The 21,277-nt window shown below is 37.8% G+C and overlaps 1 protein-coding gene across 47 annotated transcripts in view; it reads left to right on the top strand.

Moving 5' to 3' along the window:
- DYRK1A (dual specificity tyrosine phosphorylation regulated kinase 1A) overlaps nucleotides 1–21,277 on the top strand; it is a 214,750-nt gene that overhangs the window by 110,523 nt on the left and 82,950 nt on the right. For 37 of the 47 annotated variants that reach the window (XM_081573151.1, XM_081573159.1, XM_081573131.1 and 34 more), the window contains one exon: nucleotides 8,195–8,279. The exons of the other annotated variants lie outside the window; for them this stretch is intronic. In XM_081573151.1, the coding sequence (XP_081429277.1) occupies nucleotides 8,270–8,279 (10 nt within the window). In that variant the 5' untranslated portion in view covers nucleotides 8,195–8,269. The remainder of the gene's footprint in view (nucleotides 1–8,194; nucleotides 8,280–21,277) is intronic. 47 annotated transcript variants of the gene reach the window in all.

The raw sequence follows: 21,277 nt of genomic DNA on the forward strand, positions 1-21,277 counted from the left end.
ACGCAACTGAAATAGTACTTAATGTTGCCTTGCAACCAGCTAGCTTAAATGAACCGTCTGGAACTTAGGTCTGCTTATAATGGGATATTTCTTAGTATATATACAGTGATAGCTCTCCAGTAGTGGAAGTTAGGTTCCTGAAAAGTTCTGTGGTCTGAATATTCAAGTTTGAGGAACTTGGAATATAAGAGAAAACACGTAGATATGTTGAGAGACTTGAAGGTTGTATAAATCTGTGAAAATAATTGTTTTCACACTCAATAAAGGAAACAAAAGATGGCAAGCAAAATACAGTATCGGTGAAAAGTGTCAGTCGCTCAGTTGTGTCTGACTCTTTGCGACCCCATGGACTGTAACCTCTGTTTGTGGAATTCTCCAGGCAAGAAAGCTGGAGTGGGTAGCCATTCCCTTCTCCAGGGCATCTTCCCAACCCAGGGATCAAAGCCGCGTCTCCCACATTGCAGTCAGATTCTTTACCATCTGAAGTACCAGGGAAGACCACAGTATCAGTGGTAGTTTGTATGTTTTGAATTAGTGACAGGGTACCAGAACCTTTTTTGGTCATAGCCTACTCCTATGAGGCTTCCCTCATAGCTCAGTCAGTAAAGAATCTGCCTGCAATGCAGGAGACCCGGGTTCAATTCCTGATTTGGGACGATCCCCTGGAGAAGGAAATGGCAATCCACTCCGTATTCTTGCCTGGAAAATCCCATGGACAGAGGAGCCTGGTGGGCTACAGTCCGTGGGGTTGCAAGAGTCGGACACAACTTAGCGACTAAACCAGCACCACTACTCCTAGAAACTTCTTAGTCTCTGCTCTCCAGTCTTAAAAAAGATACTTGTCAATGCATTCTGTGTTGTTACAGATAATATGCCTATGAGTTGTTTCCCTCCTGTTTTCCTGTGCTTATTGCTGTAGCCAAATGTACAGTGCCTAGTTTTGTCTCAGTTAGCCCAGATGTGGTCCTGGAGAGGCCAGGTAACTTGGTGCTTGAGGTAGCAAAAATTGGGGCATTATTTATTTAATCCACTCAGGTCTTATTTCTTGAACCTTCTCTCCAGTGCTTACTGAGAGGTGTGTTCTTTATTTTCAGTTTCATGAGAAATCACATCCTTCTATCTCCTTAAACCCCATGTATCAGCTGCTCCCACTTCTAACATGCCAGTGGAGTCATATGATCCAAGACCCAAGTTTATAGTTCTTCATGTTCTTTTATCTTGCCTGAGGCTTTAGTGCAAAAGAGACTTACCTACTCTTGGTTTTTACACTCGTCTCTGCTTGTCTTCATTTTTTTTTTTTTTAAAGGAATATATAGAGAACTGTTACGTGTTACAATCAGAATTTCTCTGCTGGGCTGACTTTTCAGGAACGTACTTTTTTATTCTCCTAAACTGGAATCAGTTCAGTTCAGTCGCTAAGTCGTGTCCGACTCTTTGCGACCTTATGGACTGCAGCACGCCAGGCCACCCCATCCATCACCAACTCCCGGAGTGTACCCAAACCCATGTCCATCGAGTCGGTGATGCCATCCAACCATCTCATCCTCTGTCATCCTCTTCTCCTCCCGCCCCCAATCCTACCGAGCATTAGGGTCTTTTCCAATGAGTCAACCCTTCGCATGAGGTGGCCAAAGTATTGGAATTTCAGCTTCAACATCAGTCCTTCCAGTGAACACCCAGGATTGATCTCCTTTAGGATGGATTGATTGGATCTCCTTGCAGTCCAAGGGACTCTCAAGAGTCTTCTCCAACACCACAGTTCAAAAGCATCAATTCTTCGGCGCTCAGCTTTCTTCACTGTCCAACTCTCACATCCATGCATGACCACTGGAAAAACCATAGCCTTGACTAGACAGACTTTTGTTGGCAAAGTAATGTCTCTGCTTTTAAATATGCTATCTAGGTTGGCCATAACCTTCCTTCTAAGGAGTAAGCGTCTTTTAATTTCATGGCTGCAATCACCATCAGCAGTGATTCCGGAGCCCCCAAAAATAAAGTCTGACACTGTTTCCACTGTTTCCCCATCTATTTCCCATGAAGTGATGGGACCAGATGCCATGATCTTAGTTTTCTGAACGTTGAGCTTTAAGCCAACTTTTTCACTCTCCTCTTTCACGTTCATCAAGAGGCTCCTTAGTTCTTCTTCACTTTCTGCCACAAGTGTGGTGTCATCTGCATATCTGAGGTTATTGATATTTCTCCCGGCAATCTTGATTCCAGCTTGTGTTTCTTCCAGCCCAGCGTTTCTCATGATGTACTCTTCATAGAAGTTAAATAAGCAGGGTGACAATATACAGCCTTGACGTACTCCTTTTCCTATTTGGAACCAGTCTGTTGTTCCATGTCCAGTTCTAACTGTTGCTTCCGTCTGACCTGCATACAGGTTTCTCAAGAGACAGGTCAGATGGTCTGGTATTCCCATCTCTTTCAGAATTTTCCACAGTTTATTGTGATCCACACAGTCAAAGGCTTTGGCATAGTCAATAAAGCAGAAATAGATGTTGTTCTGGAACTCTTTTGCTTCTTTGATGATCCAGCGGATATTGGCAATTTGATCTCTGGTTCCTCTGCCTTTTCTAAAACCAGCTTGAATATCTGGAAGTTCACAGTTCACGTATTGCTGAAGCCTGGCTTGGAGAATTTTGAGCATTACTTTACTAGCATGTGAGATGAGTGCAATTGTGTGGTAGTTTGAGCATTCTTTGGCATTGCCTTTCTTTGGGATTGGAATGAAAACTGACCTTTTCCAGTCCTGTGGCCACTGCTGAGTTTTCCAAATTTGCTGGCATATCGAGTGCAGCACTTTCACAGTATCATCTTTCAGGATTTGAAATAGCTCAACTGGAACTCCATCACCTCCACTAGCTTTGTTCGTAGTGATGCTTTCTAAGGCCCACTTGACTTCACATTCCAGGATGTCTGGCTCTAGGTGAGTGATCACACCATCGTGATTATCTGGGTTGTGAAGATCTTTTTGGTATAGTTCTTCTGTGTATTCTTGCCACCTCTTCTTAATATCTTGTGCTTCTGTTAGGTCCATACCATTTCTGTCCTTTATCGAGCCTGTCTTTGCATGAAATGTTCCTTTGGTATCTCTAAGTTTCTTGAAGAGATATCTAGTCTTTCCCAATCTGTTGTTTTCCTCTATTTCTTTGCATTGATCGCTGAGGAAGGCTTTCTTATCTCTCCTTGCTCTTCTTTGGAACTCTGCATTCAGATGGGAATATCTTTCCTTTTCTCCTTTGCTTTTCGCTTCTCTTCTCTTCCCAGCTATCTGTAAGGCTTCCTCAGACAGCCATTTTGCTTTTTCGCATTTCTTTTCTGTGGGGATTGTCTCGATCCCTGTCTCCTGTACAATGTCACGAACCTCTGTCCATAGTTCATCAGGCACTCTGTCTATCAGATCTAGTCCCTTAAATCTATTTGTCACTTCTACTGTATACTCATAAGGGATTTGATCTAGGTCATACCTGAATGGACTAGTGGTGTTCCCTGCTTTCTTCAATTTCAGTCTGAATTTGGCAATAAGCAGTTCATGATCTGAGCCATAGTCTGCTCCGGATCTTGTTTTTGCTGACTGTATAAAGCTTCTCCATCTTTGGCTGCAAAGACTATAATCAGTCTGATTTCGGTGTTGACCATCTGGTGATGTCCATGTGTAGAGTCTTCTCTTGTGTTGTTGCTTATGAATTTTATTTTTTTATAAATTTTATGAATTTATTGCTTATGAATTTTATTTACGTTTGGCCTGGTTGAGGCAGAAGAGGCAATGGTGAGACTTAAAATCAGACTTAGTCACCTAGATTCTTGCAGGTTTGTAATTTTCTTATAACCATTTCAGTGATCCCTAGTGAGAGGATCTTGCAGTGGCGGAAAAAAGTGAAGTTTGGTGTGGGACCAGAATTCTCAGGCTGTGACCTTAGGCCAGGCTGCTTGATCTGTCTGACCCCTGCTGTCCCCGCTGGTGAGATAAGACGGCCTGCTTGTCGGGTGCGTGTCAGCGTCTGTGAAGTGTCTGAGCTGAGTGGTTGGGGTATAGTGAAGGTCCTTTTCTCTGCACTTTTACTCATAATTTTGATTTGAAATCTTGTGCTTTTTGTATTTTCAGTTGTTTTTTTTAAGACTGTGGGTATTTCCTTGGAATTCTAGAGGAAGTCATAAATTTTCTTGGTTTTTAAGATTTCTCTTGAAATCCCCAGTTAGTGAAAGGCTCTCCCCCCCCACCCCCGCCATATCCCATTTGATCATCTTTTTGGGAATTAAGGTGATAATTATTTTTTCTTGTGTGTTAGGTATCAAAACATTTCCTGTATGACTCCTTTGGCTATTTTAATTCTTGAAAGTCTACTTCTGAAATAAAGACATTTTCTTCTATGACTTTCTTACTCTATTCGTGTAAATGAGCAGAAGTTTATAAGGAAAGTGGGTCACAGTGTATAATTTGAATATAACTGCATAGTAATTTGATCCATGGAATAAAATTTTAGGTCCCTCAATTTTGTTTTCATTTTTGTAGCTTATGTTTTGTTTTTTTTTTTGGTAGCTTATTCTTAGTAGACATCTTCCATACTATCTGAATTGTCCTTTTAAGCCTCTTGCATTATATTTTTTCCTGAGGGTTAAATTTTTAAAATTGTGAATATGAGAATATATAGCACATAAAATTAAAAGATAATAAGCAACAGCTGTGTACTCCCACCCAGCTTAAGAAATAAGATAGTTCCTACCAGTACTTTTGAAGCTTGTATCAGCTTGTATGTACTGATTTTTTTTTGCCTGCTGTTTGTAATACTTCCCTTACTACTATAGTTATTTTGAAACTAGATATAATTTTTAGTTTTCCACCAGTATAAAACATTGTGTCTTTAGAAAATACATCAATGACTGCTTTTTAGTTCATTAAATGAAAGAAAGTGAAAGTCAGTCAGTAGTGTCTGACTCTTTGTGACCCCATAAACTGTACAGTCCATGGGATTCTCCAGGTCAGAATACTGAGTGGGTAGCCTTTCCCTTCTGCAGGGGATCTTCCCCAACCAGGGATTGAACCCAGGTCTCCTGCAATGCAGGCGGATTCTTTACCAGCTGAGCCACAAGGAAAGCCTTTAGTTCATTAACTCTTGAGTTAATCTGGGTTTGCCATATCATGCTAATGCATTCATTTCAATCAGCTTTGCCACTTTAGTTTTTTTTGTTTTATTTTTTAGATTTGTGGTGATTTTGTAAATCTCAGCACAAGAGTACTTTCAGTTAGGTGTCTTCATATCCTTCCAGCCTCCCTCTCCTCCCCTCCCCTCTTGTCTCCCTGACCTCTCTTGAGAAAGAACAAACACCAAGAGACCAAGTCTGTCCTTTCCTGAGCGTACTGTGCACCAAAACTCAAGCTTGTTGAAGTTCTGTTAGCCCTCAGCACATGTGCTGTAGGTTAATTTTATGCAGTGATTTTCAGACAACTAGAAAAATGGTTTGTAAGTTTAGCTTCAAAAACCACTTAAGCTCAGTTCCTAGATTGTTCATAGACATTATATTGCCTTTGGCAAAATGTGAGCTAAAACATACTGTAAAAGATCTTGAGGATTATGGGAGGTTTCTGTGGTAAGGATAGTACATGTTTTTCATTAGCATCTAATTTTGCTCCATAATTTGTGAATGGTTCCATTTGTAGGGGAAAAGATAAAAAATTTGTTGTAGGTTTTTTTCAGAAAAAAATTAAAAATGACTGAATTTGTAAGCTTCTTTAGAAGGAAAATTGTATCTGTAGTTTGCAAAGTTCATTTGGTGTTTGCTCTAGTCTAGTTCCTGTCAGTAAAAACTCACATCTGATACAGACCATTGTTTTTTTGAAAAGTGACAAGCCTGAAGGATATATTGGAATAATCACTAGAATCTTTATTTAGTAATCCAATGTCAAGACTTGAGAAGTTTATCATTACTCAGTATATAATGGTTTAGTTGCAGCATCCCTCAGCAGCCAATTTCCTAACTTGCTGAGATTCTTTATCCTTTGCTAAAGGCTGTTTTTCAAATGAGTAGTGATTAAATGGTTGATTTTTTTTTTCTCCCCCATAAGATGTCAGTTTTAGGGTGAGACCATTTTGATAATCCAGAGGCAGATGTATTATCCATTATGCCATTGGCCCACTCATCTTTTCCTGTTGAAGCCATTGAAGTTGGCAGGGTGTAGATAGCATTGTGACATTTTACAGGTGAAGAATATAATGTTGAGAGCCTGAAGGATTTGAAAATGTGTAGTTCGTAGCTAGAGATTTTAAATTTCACATTTTCCTTTACCATAGTTTATGCTGAAATTATAAAGACTTTTATTATTTTTTTAAGACTGACCATTTATGAAGCAAAAAATTAGAAAACTAGTGTTTTTGAAGTAAAAATCTTTAATCTTGATTCATATATTATTTTTGCAAGTAAAACTTTTGATGCCCTGCTTTAATGTTCATCTGTTTGTCTGTCTGTATCCTCCTTTCCTCCCAACTTGGCTACCAGTTGGTCTCATGCTTAGGGTTTTACTTGATACCATGCTGCTGCTGCTGCTAAGTCATCTCAGTCGTGTCCGACTCTGCGACCCCATGGACTGCAGCCTACCAGGCTCCTCCGTCCATGGGGTTTTCCAGGCAAGAGTACTGGAGTGGGGTGCCATTGCCTTCTCCGACTTGATACCATAGCAGCATCTAAACTGGAAAAGTGGTTTTTCAAGAATGGAATCTGGAATTGAGGAATGATTTCAGAGACAGGTGGTTCCTAATTTACAAGTAATTCATACATGTAAACTTCTGTCTCTGAGCTGCTCTTCCAGGTTTTGAACTTTTAAAGAACCCCAGGGGCTCAAAAGTAGGAGGAGAAATAAGTGAAAAGCAGAAATATTTGAGGACAGTAAAGACAGACTCAAATTCATACTGTGACCCACTTGGCTAAAATTTTTCCTCACACTATCTCAGTATTTTTTAATGTTATTTTGCAACACTATTTGAGTTCTACCAATTAGGGGTTTATTTGGTCTACTTAGCTAGCATCCATGTTGAAAACTGCAAATATTAAAGTGATTTATTTCAGCCCAGTTGATTTCTTCTTGTCACATACCTGAAGTGAACTCCACTGAGGCAGCAGGACTTTGGGATGGTAATTCAGGAACATACTGGTACTCAGGGGAAAGGGTTATTACTATTAGCAGGATGATTGGAGTGTCCTAATGTAAAATTTAGGAAATTATAAGCATCAAGGGTTGAGAGAGTGCTAACAAAGGAAAACAACCTACTTTAGAATTTTTCCAAATAAAGAGAGGATCTAAACTTGGTTAAGATTCTGTGTTGCTTCTGCTGAGCCCCCCGTGCCCATGGCGGGTGTAATATCTTTTGGTCTCAATAGATGGATGTCTTTTGGCTAGCCTGGGAACTTGGCCAACATAAGCAACATTGTTTCATTTGGAATAATACTCAATTCCACAGTATCAGTATGAAAACTAGATTTTTAGACCAAACTCGTTTGTTGATTTTCAGCCTGTGCTTGTCTTTGTCTGGGCTGTTATTGTGTGCTCTTAGTTGACAACAGCAGGGGGGTGCTTTTGCTTTTGCTTTGCCATTAGTCGTGGAATTTGCTGGCCAGTCATGAAATAGCAGCGGATGTAGCAAGTAGGAATTTAAAGTCGAAGAATTACAATAAGTAGGGGAAGCCACTCCAAGAGCAAAAGAGTTTGTGGGCTTAGGGGAGCAGTTGTGAGCAGTGTCTCAATTTACCTGTAAGGTTGGAAGATTGACATATGATTGTTCCTATAAAGCAACTTTCTTTACCTTTGATAGTAAGCCACGGTGAAAAGTGAATTCACATTCATACTGATTTGTGAATTGATGTAGATTATAAAATGTAGATCTTTTTCTTCTGATAAATTACCTAGACTAGTGGAGTACTGACAGTTTATTTCATACCTAGAAATGTTTGAATGTTTTTGTTGGTAGTCGTCAGATTTTAAAACTTTTTCTTCCTGGCAATTACTTTATATTTTATATATAATTGGTTTTCATTAATGAAAATTATTTTCAAATAAGCTTAAATAAATGTTAGCAAATGAATTCACAGTCATTTTATCTCTGTGTTTTGGGGGTTGCATTTACATTAGATGTTCCTCAATTAGGGGTAACTGTCTTGCACCCTTGTCTCTCATCATAATCTGTTTTTCTTCACACAGTGTTGTAGTTTTGCTGCCGGACTCTTCCCTCCCTCCCCCACCCCGTCAGGATGATATGAGACTTGAAAGAAGACGATGCATACAGGTGACTCACGTTTTGAAATACAGTAAAACTATGGCTGTCTGAGAGAATGTGGGAACTGGTGGTGTATTTTGAATGGGGGAGGGGAGCTTTCTGATAAACAGCGTTAGTGGGGAGAATTATTTAGATCACTAAATGTAAAGATAACAGTTGGGGTATTATTAGACTTGACTTTGGGCATCAGTACCATACTCAGTAACTGAAAGTGGTGTTAATACAAATACAGCATAGTAATTGCTAGTTATTGACCTTTTCAAAAGGGGATGATTGGCGAAAGTACTTTGGCGAAATTTGAAGTGTTTCTGTTAAAGATAAATAAAATATTCACCTTTATGGGTGAATGCATGTTTCCCCTAGATCCCTTCAGAGCAGAGCTGTAAAGGCTTATGGAGTAGATGCTAGTGGTGTGTCTTAAATAAGACTCCAACCGTTAAATTAAGGATGTTACACTCATATGTATGACTCTTTAAAACAGTATGGTCTGGGGTTTTATGTTTTCTTTCCTGCCTCTCTCCAGCCCTTCCTTCATTCCTCTCTTTCTCCTTTCTTTCTTCCTTGTCTCCTCTTTTATCCTTTTGTTGTTTGTATTTATATAGGAGAAGCAGTATAGAAGGCATTTTTGAAAAAATAGTTCTGATTGCTTTATAATTAATTGAGGTGATCTTATACACAGAAAAGTGAAGGCTGTTGTATCTGTGGCTATCTTCAAACTCCTAAAAATGTAGTGTAGCTAATGGATAAGGTGTTATTAATGTTTAAATTTGAATGTTTCTAAATTAGGCTGATTATGAGGCATTTTGTTGAACCAAGTGGCTTATATTTGTAGACCTGGACACAGACATTCTTACTTGATTTATAAACTGAAGATGTGGTCTTTAACTGGAAAAGAAGTAACTACATAAATCTTGGATAGATACTTAATTACATTACTGGTGAAGGTATTAAAACGTTTTTGTGATTGGTTTTTGGTTTGGGGGTTCTTTGTTTTTGAAACAGAAAAAAATTACCTTTTTTTGACTTCAGAGTGGGATTTTAAAAAAATGTCTCAGGTATACCATTTTGTATGAAGAAATGTGCTTGAATATATATTAATTATAGATCAAATCATATTTTACATTCATGAGGAACTCAAAGAATCTGATGGTAATTCTTTTTTGAGTAAAAGGCGATAGAGTGATTATTGCTGTAATCTATGTCTCAAGGGTGCACGAATGTATTTGCCTGTACATGCTAGAGGTGCACCATGGGCACATGCCAGCTGAGTGGCTGATAGAATCATCACGATGCTGAGGCCGAATATCAGTGTCATGGAGGAATAAATAAGAATGAATTTACAGAAAACATTTTAGAATTTTATGAAAATTGTGTTGTCAGATTTCATAAGTTTGACCTTTTGGTGCAGGAACAGTTTCTGAGCACTGCCAGCTCCCGGGTTGCGCCTTGGGCACTGTACTGCACATTGGTTATACCAAGTAGATGCCCTCTTTCACCTGAGGTCAGTGGAGGAACGAAGTGTTTTGGGGGTGTCTCAGAAGACGTATCCATGACTATTAATGATTCTGGAGGTTTTCCCTTAAGGAACTTGGAGGTGGCAGAGTTGCTGTTTTATTTCTAGTTTATTGTCACAAGATATAAAAAGTTTCCAAATAGCTCTTTTTCTTGAGAGGCTTATGGATGAGCTGAAATTACTAAAGAGTAAATCCAGTTTATAAAGATTATCTAGTTAATTTTAGGAGTGCTAGAACACGCAGAAGATTTACAAATATCAGATTTGTGATATAATCTAGTCTCTTACTCAGCCCTGTAGTCTTTAAAAATTACCGACATTTACTGGCTGATAAAGGGAAAGACTAAGGAAGGAAGGTTTGACTCTGATGTGTATATTAGCTGTTGGTGTATTTCCCCTTCAACTGTTTGAAAGTTAATAATTGTTTTTGAATGTAAAATTAACAGCTTTTATAATCATTAATTAATGCAGTTTGCTCTGGTTTTACGATGCACACATTTATTATTCAGCGGACAGAATTTTAACACATAAAAGCTCATAAGGAGTTTTTCATTGGGAGTTATTTCTAGAATGTTTTTGCATACTTGGAAGTGAGTGTTGTTTGCCCAGGCATTCATGATCTTGACTTTATGTTGGTGAGCTGTGATGATGCCTTACTTGCCCATACCGCTTCATTTTAGGTACTCGTTCAGGGATGCTAGAAAGGACATTGAAGTATGTTTTGACTGACTGCACTTTTCAAAGGCCAAAGCTTAATAATCGATTTTTACTGAACAGCAAGCTAAAGTTAAACTTTAATATATGTTTAGTACATGTGTTTATAGGTGTTTCTGTACTTGTTTAATTTGAGGGCATTTTTCATATTAGGATATATAGTAGGTAAGATTGGGTTATTTTTTGATCTTTGGAAGAAAAATCATTTATGACCAAACGTTCGTTTCGCTAACATTTGCTTTGTACCAGGTGCGATAGTAGTGCTCTGCTTGTAAGGATTCCTGTGCTTAGGAATCAAGGAACACATTTCAGCTGAAGAGGGGGAAGATATATAAACAAATTATGCAGTGGATGTTTATGATAAATTTTAGATGCTTGTCTGTTGAATTCAAGGTACCTAGAGTAAAAAGAGAAAGCAATTTTTGGTTAAGACATTCGCAGTGATGTCTTCACCTGATATCTACATGTTGTCAAAATCTACTTTTGTGTCCCACTCTTCTTTTCTGAGCTCCAGATTCACATAACTGCCTCCTAGATGTCTCTCGTCCATACACTTTCTCCTCTCTTATTTATTCCTGTTAGCGATGAGTGACGCCATTCTACCAAGCATGCGGTCATCCTGACAGCCTAGGAGCTACTCCTTACTGCTTTGAATTAAGCAGTAACCACATTCAGTTTATTTGGAATGTACAAAGCACTTAGGAGAGTAAATGGAAAATGCACTGCCTCAGAGACCACTGTGCACATTAACATAGAAGTGCTTGCATTTTTCAAATTTATTTGATAAAAGGACCTCCCCTTCCTTTTATTTCTTATTTATACCTATTCAGTGGAACATTAATTGGAAAAGCTGTTGGTTACAGCAGATGATACCATTCTTTACTTTGCTGGGCTTCTTTAACAACTGAAATGTTTTTTTAGTAATAGTGATAAGCTAGTTATTTGAAAACTTGAAATAGTTCAAGAACATACAGAACTATAGCTCTTTGAGGATGAACATTATAAATTTATTTTAAATTCTGATTTGATCATATTATCTACCATACTTCTATAAATTTGAGTGCTTAAAGCTATTTGATGTGGCAGTTTTAACAGATTAACATGTGAGTTTTGTGGGGCAAAGTTTGCATACTTCAGTGATCACAGGAGTATGACATATTATAATATTACACAGCAGTTAGAACTCAGATCTGTAAACTTAAATAAAATCAACTTCTTTAGGCCCATTTATATACACAAGGTGCATGGAGGGGAATAAAAGGGTTTGTGCATTTTGATATTTGAGAGTGTATTGCCCATTTCCCTCCTTTTGGTCTTATTCTTCACGTGGTCCTGTGTAAATAGTCTTTTTCTATATGTGTTTTCCCTTCTTTACTTCTCATTCATTGCTTAATCCTGAGCAGTCTGATTTTGTGCTTAATAATTCAAAAAGTTGATGGTTTTTGGTGAATGGTTAAATCCAGTGGATGTATTTTTGCCCTCAGGTTTTAAGTTTTTCTTTTAAGTTGACTCGATAATGTAGTATCAGTGAAAAAATTGGGAAATTTATAAGACTATGGAAGAGTGAAAGGAAACATACCCAGAGTTCTCCTGCCCATTGCGCTAGGGTACTTTTTCTTCCAGTGTTTTGTTTTTGATGGCATTTTTTATTAAGACCATCTGAATAGGTTGGCGTGCTTGGGCAGAATCTGTTTTCATATTGTTTATATTTTCTCTTTTATTGCCCACCATTATATTGTGAACATTTCCCTATGTCATCAAAAACTTACTAACTATAGTAGTCTACTGTTCTTTTCAACTTGGAGCACATTCAGAGCATTGAGAACTATTAACTTTTTGAGGGCACACTATTTTAGAAATTTATTTTAAAGTATGTGATTTGAAGCTGTTTCTTTATATGCTCATTTCCTAGTTAGATGTCTCTAGGACATTTTTTTAAGTTTTCCTTTTCACTTTTTTAAAAAGTTCTAACATTTGTGTGTGAGTGTTTGTTTGTATGTTGAATTATTGCCTTGTAGCTTGTCCATAGGAGTGTAAATGTTTTAGCTCATAGGGCTTAAAAAATTTTAAGACCCTTCATACAACTCTTTAGAAAGGTGTTTGGTAAATGTACTAGTTTATACTTACTAGTGTTAGACAGATGTTTGTCTTTTTAATATATCTTTGTGAGCAATGAGTATTCTAGTTAAAAATAAGTTTTCAATTCAGCTGGCAAAGAGAAGAATCTTCTGTTTTAGAAAATATAAAAGTGATGGTGTGTTCTCAGTGGAGGAAAAAGTTTAGTTGCTTCAGAAATGCATAAAGCGACAAACCTAACATAGTTCAGTAAATATTCTCCCAGGATTCTTTCCAGCAAGTGGTTTTGTTTAATGCTTTTATGGCATTTGCATATGTTAGCTTGCCATTTTTTGGTCCCAGCTAATCTGATTCTCAGAGTCAGAGGACCATGGCTTATTCGCATTTTTGTGTCCTGTGTCTAACAGGGTTCTTGTGACATAGAAAGTGTTCAACGAATACTTGTTAAAACAACAAAAATTGTCACTCTATTAATGCCTAAAAATACCTACTCTGAATGTCTGCTTTAATGAATTTCTTCAGGTGGTTTTAAGAGTTCCACATTATTTTCCATTTCCTTTTATGTTTCCTTTTTTTTTTTTTTTTACTGTTTCTGGTTTCTAGATGAAAGCAATTAATAATGATTGCGTCAGGTGTGTGTCTCATAAGAGAACATAGGATGTTTATAGAGAAGATGATGGAAAACCTGAAGTTAGCCATGTTGTAAGATTGTATTTCTTAGGTCTTAGTGCCTTTATTCAAGACTTCGGTGAAAGCAAATGGATTCACACTTATTATTTTAAATTTTAGGGATACTTACTAAGTGTACCTTCAGAAGAATGTTTGAGATCTGGGGAGATAATAGTAGGACATAGTTTTTGAATCTTCACAGTTTTCCCTAAATAGAGAGTAACTAGCATGGCAAAACCAAAAATTGATGGATACATACTCTAAACTAGTATCACCACAGACTCTTAACAGAAGTAGATGAGGACCAGTCTCCAGTAACTGCAAGACCTGCATGGAATCAACATTTGTACTGAAAGATTCAGAAGAAAGCAGCAGGAATTTGATGGACTTGAGAACAGAAGAACCCCAAGCCAGCTAACAAAAAGTCCCTGCAAGTGTGGCACACTGAGGAGACACTGCTGATAATAGAATCCAAATGAAACAGGATGAAGACCATGGGGGAGAAGGGGAAAAGGGCAGGTAAGATGGGGGAGGTGAAAGTCCAGAGACCTCGGTCATGAGACTGTGTTCCGGCGTGCTTCCTTTCCTCCTGAGGAGAGCAGAGGAGAACTTACTGAGCCTGGAACGTCTACTCCAGCTTCCCTAACGTTTTTTTTATTTTGCGTGAAAGAGAGCAACTGACTCAGTCAAATTCCCCCCAGAGATTACTTTCAGAAGAAAAAAGGAATGAGAGAAAAATACTTCTGCAGACAATGAAAGCATGCTGGAAAGAAATGTTTATAAAGCAAATGAAAGCTATAGCCTGATGTTTCTAAATGAACTGAAACTCAAAAGAAATTCAGAAGATGATACAAATATGGAGTGTTAGTCTCTCAGTCGTGTCCAGCTCTTTGCGACCCCATGGACTGTAGCCCACCAGGCTCCTCTATCCATGGGATTCTCCAGGCATGAATACTGGAGTGGGATGCCATGCCCTTCTCAAGGGAATCTTCCTGACCCAGGGATCAAACCCGAGCCTCTTGGGTCTCCTGCATTGGCAGGTGGGTTGTTTACCACTAGCGCCACCTGAGAAGGTTTGAAAGAGCAATAGAAATCTGAATAAGGAAATCTTAGAATGGTAAAGAGAAATAAAGAATCATTTGAAAAATGAAGCTAAACTAGAAGGTACACTAAAGTGAAACAAACGATAGAAAAATGTCTTTGGAGAAACAGAAGATAAATAGAAAAAATTTAACAAAAAAGAATTGAAGAAAAAGAAATGTTCTAGAAAAGGTGACATTTACCAAAGAGAGGCAAAGAAATATCAACATAGAAACAATGCCAGGGTCTCTAAAGAGGAACCAGAGCAGTGAAACTTAATAAATTCTAATAATTATAACTCAGATAAATTTCCTGAAATTAAAGAAAAAGGGTCACCACTACATTTGAAAAGTTGTATACTTGGAGAAATTGATCCAGAAACGACTACCATGTAGATATATTCTTTAAACATTATTGGACTTTGAAAAAATTCTTGGAGTATGTAGGCAAAGATCCAAATCTTTAAGGGGAAGAATGTTGGATTATCTGGTTTTGATAACAGTACTTTATTCTGAAAGCAGTGGAATAACAACATCTAATAAACACAAGGAGAACTAATAAGAGCCAGAGGTTTTATATCCAGCTAAGTTGACTCAAGTATGAAAACAACAAAACAAAATGTTACGAATGTGAATGTGAATTTGGAAGCTGTTCTTTCTTTGAGCACTTCTTAAGGAATCTGCTAGGGAATAAACTTGGCAACCAAGGAGACTGCAGGGACACTGACATAAAAGGAGCTTTAAATAGGTACTTGTGGAACTTAAATGATGCTTATGCATGAGTATAATATGTGATGGCTGGATTCTCTGCAATGAAGATACAGTAGAAACAGCAACATCAAAAAAGAATAAAGTTCTGATTGCATCAGTTCAGTTCAGTCGCTCTGTCGTGTCTGACTCTTTGCTACCCCACGAGCTGCAGCACGCCAGGCCTCCCTGTCCAACACCAACTCCCGGAGTCCACCCAAACTCATGTCCGTTGAGTCCGTGATGACATCCAACCATCTCATCCTCTGTCGTCCCCTTCTCCTCCTGCCCTCAATCTTTCCCAGCATCAGGGTCCTTTCAAATGAATCAGCTCTTTGCATGAGGTGGCCAAAGTATTGGAGTTTCAGCTTCAACATCAGTCCTTCCAATGAACACCCAGGATTGATCTCCTTTAGGATGGATTGATTGGATCTCCTTGTAGTCCAAGGGACCCTCAAGAGTCTTCTCCAACACCACAGTTCAAAAGCATCAATTCTTCGGCGCTCAGCTTTCTTCACCATCCAACTCTCACATCCATGCATGACCACTGGAAAAACCATAGCCTTGACTAGACGGACCTTTGTCGGCAAAGTAATGTCTTTGCTTTTTAATATGCTGGCTAGGTTGGTCATAGCCTTCCTTCCAAGGAGGAAGCGTCTTTTAATTTCATGGCTGCAATCACCAACTGTGGTGATTTTGGAGCCCCCAAAAATAAAGTCAGCCACTGTTTCCACTGTTTGCCCATCTGTTGGCTATGTAGTGATGGGACCGGATGCCATGATCTTAGTTTTCTGAATGTTGAGCTTTAAGCCAACTTTTTCACTCTCCTCTATCACTTTCATCAAGAGGCTCTTTAGTTCCTCTTTGCTTTCTGCCATAAGGGTGGTGTCATCTGCATATCTGAGGTTATTGATATTTCTCCCGGCAATCTTGATTCCAGCTTGTGCTTCCTCCAGCCCAGCATTTCTCATGATGTACTCTGCATACAAGTTAGATAAGCAGGGTGACAATACACAGCCGTGAAGTACTCCTGTTGTTCCATGTCCAGTTCTAACTGTTGCTTCTTGACCTGCATACAGGTTTTTCAAGAGGCAGGTCAAGGGGTCTGGTATTCCCATCTCTTTCAGAATTTTCCACAGTTCATTGTGATCAGTTACAAATGGGAAATAAAAGATTCCTTCAAATTTGATGCTTGGAGAAGGGGGGGAGGAGAGAAAGAAATTAAATTTCAGTGGTGTTACAAGTAGAGGAAACTTCAGTACATCATGCTTCTTCACCCCTTGACACATGATGAGAAGAAGGAAACCAGAAGGGCTTTGGGCAACTATGAGAACAAAAGACACAGCTCCACATCTCACTTTCTTCGCAGGAATAGGGGGATAGGAAGCATAGTAACAGCAATAAAACCTCACAGTGTAGTGCTGAGTGCTTACATAGCTGGTGCCTGATAGCTGTGGTGTATTTCTATTATTTTTATTCTCTGCTCTCTCAGTTGTTATTACCATACTATTTATGCTTGTTTTGAGCTTGCATTTTCTTAAATTTACCCTTTTTTTGAGAATTTGACCTGTCTTCTCAAATCACTTGTTTAATGTTTCAAATTTTATCAGACTTAACAGTTAATTAAAATTCATCTCATTTACATAATTTAAAATTGTGTTGAAGGACTGTTTTATTTATTAGGCATTGGAATTATGCTGATTTTTTCCTACTTACTGGTATTACTGCGAAAGGTTTTATTTGCAGGAGCAGGGTAGATAGGGAAAGAATGTGATGGAGTAAAGGGTTTTTTTCTGGTAACCAAGTTACTTGAAAAGCTAATAACATTTTGTTTTTTCATATACTTGAAGTGATTATCTAACATCCAGTTTTACATGAGTCTAGTAGAAAAAGATTTTGTTACAGTTATGCAGATTTGTTGTTGAAGAGATCTGAAATACTTTAGTTCTCCCTCTTCCCCATTCAGTAAAACACAAAATGTAATTTTTTTCTCTCTTTGAGGGCAAGGACTTTTTCCTGTCCTGTGTGTGTTTGTGAATATTCTTTGACACAAATTACATATCATAAAATTGATGCATCTTATATAAGTTTGAGTTTTCAGTGAATTTATACAATTGTGCAGCTATTTCCACCACAGTCCAGTTTACATTTTACATATTTGTAGTTAAAAGTAATTTGAGTTCAGGTAGAACTTCTGTAAAGAAGGAAATTAAAATCAGCAATAATCCAAATAATCAGAATATCACTGTATTTTTTTAGTTTATGTATTTTTGCCTGTTAAACCTTATATACATGGGACTCCTTCGAACAGGATTGAAGAGGCAAATGAGATCACCTTTTACTTTCTCTAGTCTTTTAAAATTTAAACATTTCCCCATCGATACTCTTTTATAGCATCATTTTTCATCAGTAATTAGTATTCTGTGAATCAGTTACTATTCCCCATTGTTGCTAATTAGTTCATAATAATGTTTAAGTGAATGTTGTTGTGGTAGTCCTTGTATTCATGTGTGATTTATTGCCCGAGGTCTAGTCTTAGAGTTTGCCTTTATCGGGTTAAAGGGTATGTACATTTTTAAGACTTCTGATATATATTTTCAAATGTCTTTTTTAAAGACAGATTAGGCTTTTACCAGCTGTACAGCACAATTTTACCACACTCTAGAATCCTGAATACTTAAAAATATTTGCCAGTTTGATAGACAAAACATAACTTAATACTTTAATTTGCCTTTATTTGAATATTAGTGAGGTTGAATATGTGTTTATATGGTCTGTGATTTTCCTTTTAATATTTTTTGCTGATATTTCTCGAGTATTTTATTTTTTTAAATTTCATTTTCTTGAGAGTTACTCATTGACTGTTGTTATATGTCAGGAACCATTCTAAACGACTTACATTTATTAACTCATTTTTTCTTGATGGTAACTCTTAGATTGGTGTGTTGATTAACCCAACCAGAAGTTAGTACCCTATCCCAGGTCACACAGCTAGTGAGGAATGGAGCTTGCTTAGCCAGTATATTCCTGCTCTTGTTACTTCGGGTGAACTTTCTGGTTTACATTTGTCTTTTAATTTTGTTCATAGTATCGTTTTATACAAGAGCTTTAAGTTTTTGTATGGAGGGTCTAGGGCTTATTTATTAGTGTAATGCTTGAAAATATAATCGATTCTCAAATATTTGTTGAACAAATGAGAATAAATCCAGTAACAATCTGTTGATGGTGGTGATCTTTTACTTGATGTATTGTATATCCTCTTTTACAGGGATTCCCAAGGGCTTCATAAATAATTTACTCTTTGGTGTTGATAAGATACAATAAGCTTATCTGTATTAGCTTTTCTGGAAAGTCTGTGGAAGTAATTACTGCTTTAAACAGAAACATGTTCTTAAGCAAATATGAGTGGTGAAGAAAGTGTATTATTGACAGATTTGAATTGTAGACTCAAGTGAAATAAAGTATTTGTTTTGAGTGTTAGGAATACCTTGATGGAGTTTGGTTTTCATAGTTTTAGAAAATGAATCAACTTGGCCATTATTTTAAAAGTTTGTTAGAATAAATTTTGGTTTATTTTAAGCAGTAAGAGTCTTTAAAAGGAAAACCCAAACTAAAAAAGCTGATGTAAAAAGTTACTGCTTAAGGTTTTGATAGTGTAGGTCGAGGACTCCATAGGAATCATTTAAGACTGTGCCTCTCTCTCAGAGGGCTTTCTCCCTTTTCCTTTGACATCCGGCTACTGTTGACTGGTCCCTTTTAGCCTGGTTGAAGCCTTTGTGTCCTTTAAATGCTAGTCTTATTAAAAGTGTAGACGTCCATATTGTTAAGTGGGCCTATGTTAGAGATTCAGGAGCTGCACAAATAAGTTTACTTCTAAACTACCGCACAATTGCACTCATCTCGCATGCTAGTAAAGTAATGCTCAAAATTCTCCAAGCCAGGCTTTAGCAATACATGAACTGTGAACTTCCAGATGTTCAAGCTGGGTTTAGAAAAGTCAGAGGAACCAGAGATCAAATTGCCAACATCTGGTGGATCATCGAAAAAGCAAGAGAGTTCCAGAACAACATCTATTTCTGCTTTATTGACTATGCCAAAGCCTTTGACTGTGTGGATCACAATAAACTGTGGAAAATTCTGAAAGAGATGGGAATACCAGACCATCTGACCTGTCTCTTGAGAAACCTGTATGCAGGTCAGACGGAAGCAACAGTTAGAACTGGACATGGAACAACAGACTGGTTCCAAATAGGAAAAGGAGTACGTCAAGGCTGTATATTGTCACCCTGCTTATTTAACTTTATGCAGAGTACATCATGAGAAACGCTGGGCTGGAAGAAACACAAGCTGGAATCAAGATTGCCGGGAGAAATATCAATAACCTCAGATATGCAGATGACACCACACTTGTGGCAGAAAGTGAAGAAGAACTAAGGAGCCTCTTGATGAAAGTGAAAGAGGAGAGTGAAAAAGTTGGCTTAAAGCTCAACGTTCAGAAAACTAAGATCATGGCATCTGGTCCCATCACTTCATGGGAAATAGATGGGGAAACAGTGGAAACAGTGTCAGACTTTATTTTTGGGGCTCCGGAATCACTGCTGATGGTGATTGCAGCCATGATTTTAAAAGACGCTTACTCCTTGGAAGGAAGGTTATGGCCAACCTAGATAGCATATTTAAAAGCAGAGACATTACTTTGTCAACAAAAGTCCGTCTAGTCAGGGCTATGGTTTTTCCAGTGGTCACGTATGGATGTGAGAGTTGGACGGTGAAGAAAGCTGAGCGCCGCAGAATTGATGTTTTTGAACTGTGATGTTGGAGAAGACTCTTGAGAGTCCCTTGGACTGCAAGGAGTTCCAATCAATCCATCCTAAAAGAGATCAATCCTGGGTGTTCATTGGAAGGACTGATGTTGAGGCTGAAACTCCAATACTTTGGCCACCTTATGCGAAGAGTTGACTCATTGGAAAAGACCCTAATGCTGGGTGGGATTAGGGGCAGGAAGAGAAGGGGATGACAGAGGATGAGATGGCTGGATGGCATCACCGACTCGATGGACACATGGGTTTGGGTACACTCCGCGAGTTGGTGATGGACAGAGAGGCCTGGCGTGCTACAATTCATGGTGTCGCAAAGAGTCGGACACGACTGAGCGACTGAACTGAACTGATCTTTTCACATTATCCACAAAATATACATGGGAACAAGTACTCAGAAAGTAGATCCTTGAAAATGTAAACTATTGTTTTGTTAATAGAAACCTAGATCTGCTTTGTATAAAGTTATAAAAGTTAAAAAATTTGTTGAATGCTTGCTTTTTCTAGAAACTCCTGTTACAAGCAACCTTTTTTTCACCCTTACTAGTAGTAGTACTTTTTAAGCCACGCTTAAATGACATGTTAAAATCAGATTTGTACTTTTTTTCTATATTAAGCATTAATTACTCAATTTATAGGTGTACAGTTAATAAAACTTAATTCTGGAAATAAAAATGAAATAGCAGTTTTCCTTTTCCTCATTGTCACTCCTTAGTGGTAAAATACCTTTTAATATTCAGTTTTTAAATTCTTCCTTTGGTTACTTAACATCAGTTTAAATAGAGTAATGTATTTATAGATCTATTTTATTATTTAAGAAACTAAAGACTCTCCTCTCTGAAAGAGGAAATCAGATAGCTCTGTGTGCTTTTCTTTCTGCCAGTTTCTATTCCTCTTTTAAATTTTTTCTGTTATTATTACAACTTAATAAAATTGACTTAAATCTCTCTTTCTTGACGTGTCAGTTTTAGACAGTTTTTCTCTTGTTTTCCCAAGATAACGAAATGAGAGCTTTGGTTGCCTTTGTTTTTACCTCACAGCCTTTGTCCACCAGACAGTGACTTTTACATTGTATATAAGGATATACACTTACATACCTTTCTTGAACTGTAATTAAGTTCCATTGTTTTTTATCTTGAGGTTCTGTTGAAAATTAAAAACAGGAAAACTGTACTGGAAAATCACAGAGTGGATTAGGACCTAGAGAAGGAGATGTATGTCACCAAGCTTCTTCCACTCAAAGGAGGAATGTTAACACTGGGATTGGTGGTGTAGCGTAATGTCATGATGATTTTCAAAATGATTTAAATTGTATGCTGTGCAAATTTTCACTGGGCAAAAAATTTTGTTTTAAATTAGAGGCAGTGTAATTGTTTACATGTATGGATGTGA

The sequence above is a fragment of the Giraffa tippelskirchi genome, chromosome 2 (assembly GCF_054371585.1).
Source record: "Giraffa tippelskirchi isolate mGirTip1 chromosome 2, T2T-mGirTip1v1.2.pri, whole genome shotgun sequence".
In the NCBI taxonomy this organism is placed as follows: Eukaryota; Metazoa; Chordata; class Mammalia; order Artiodactyla; family Giraffidae; genus Giraffa; species Giraffa tippelskirchi.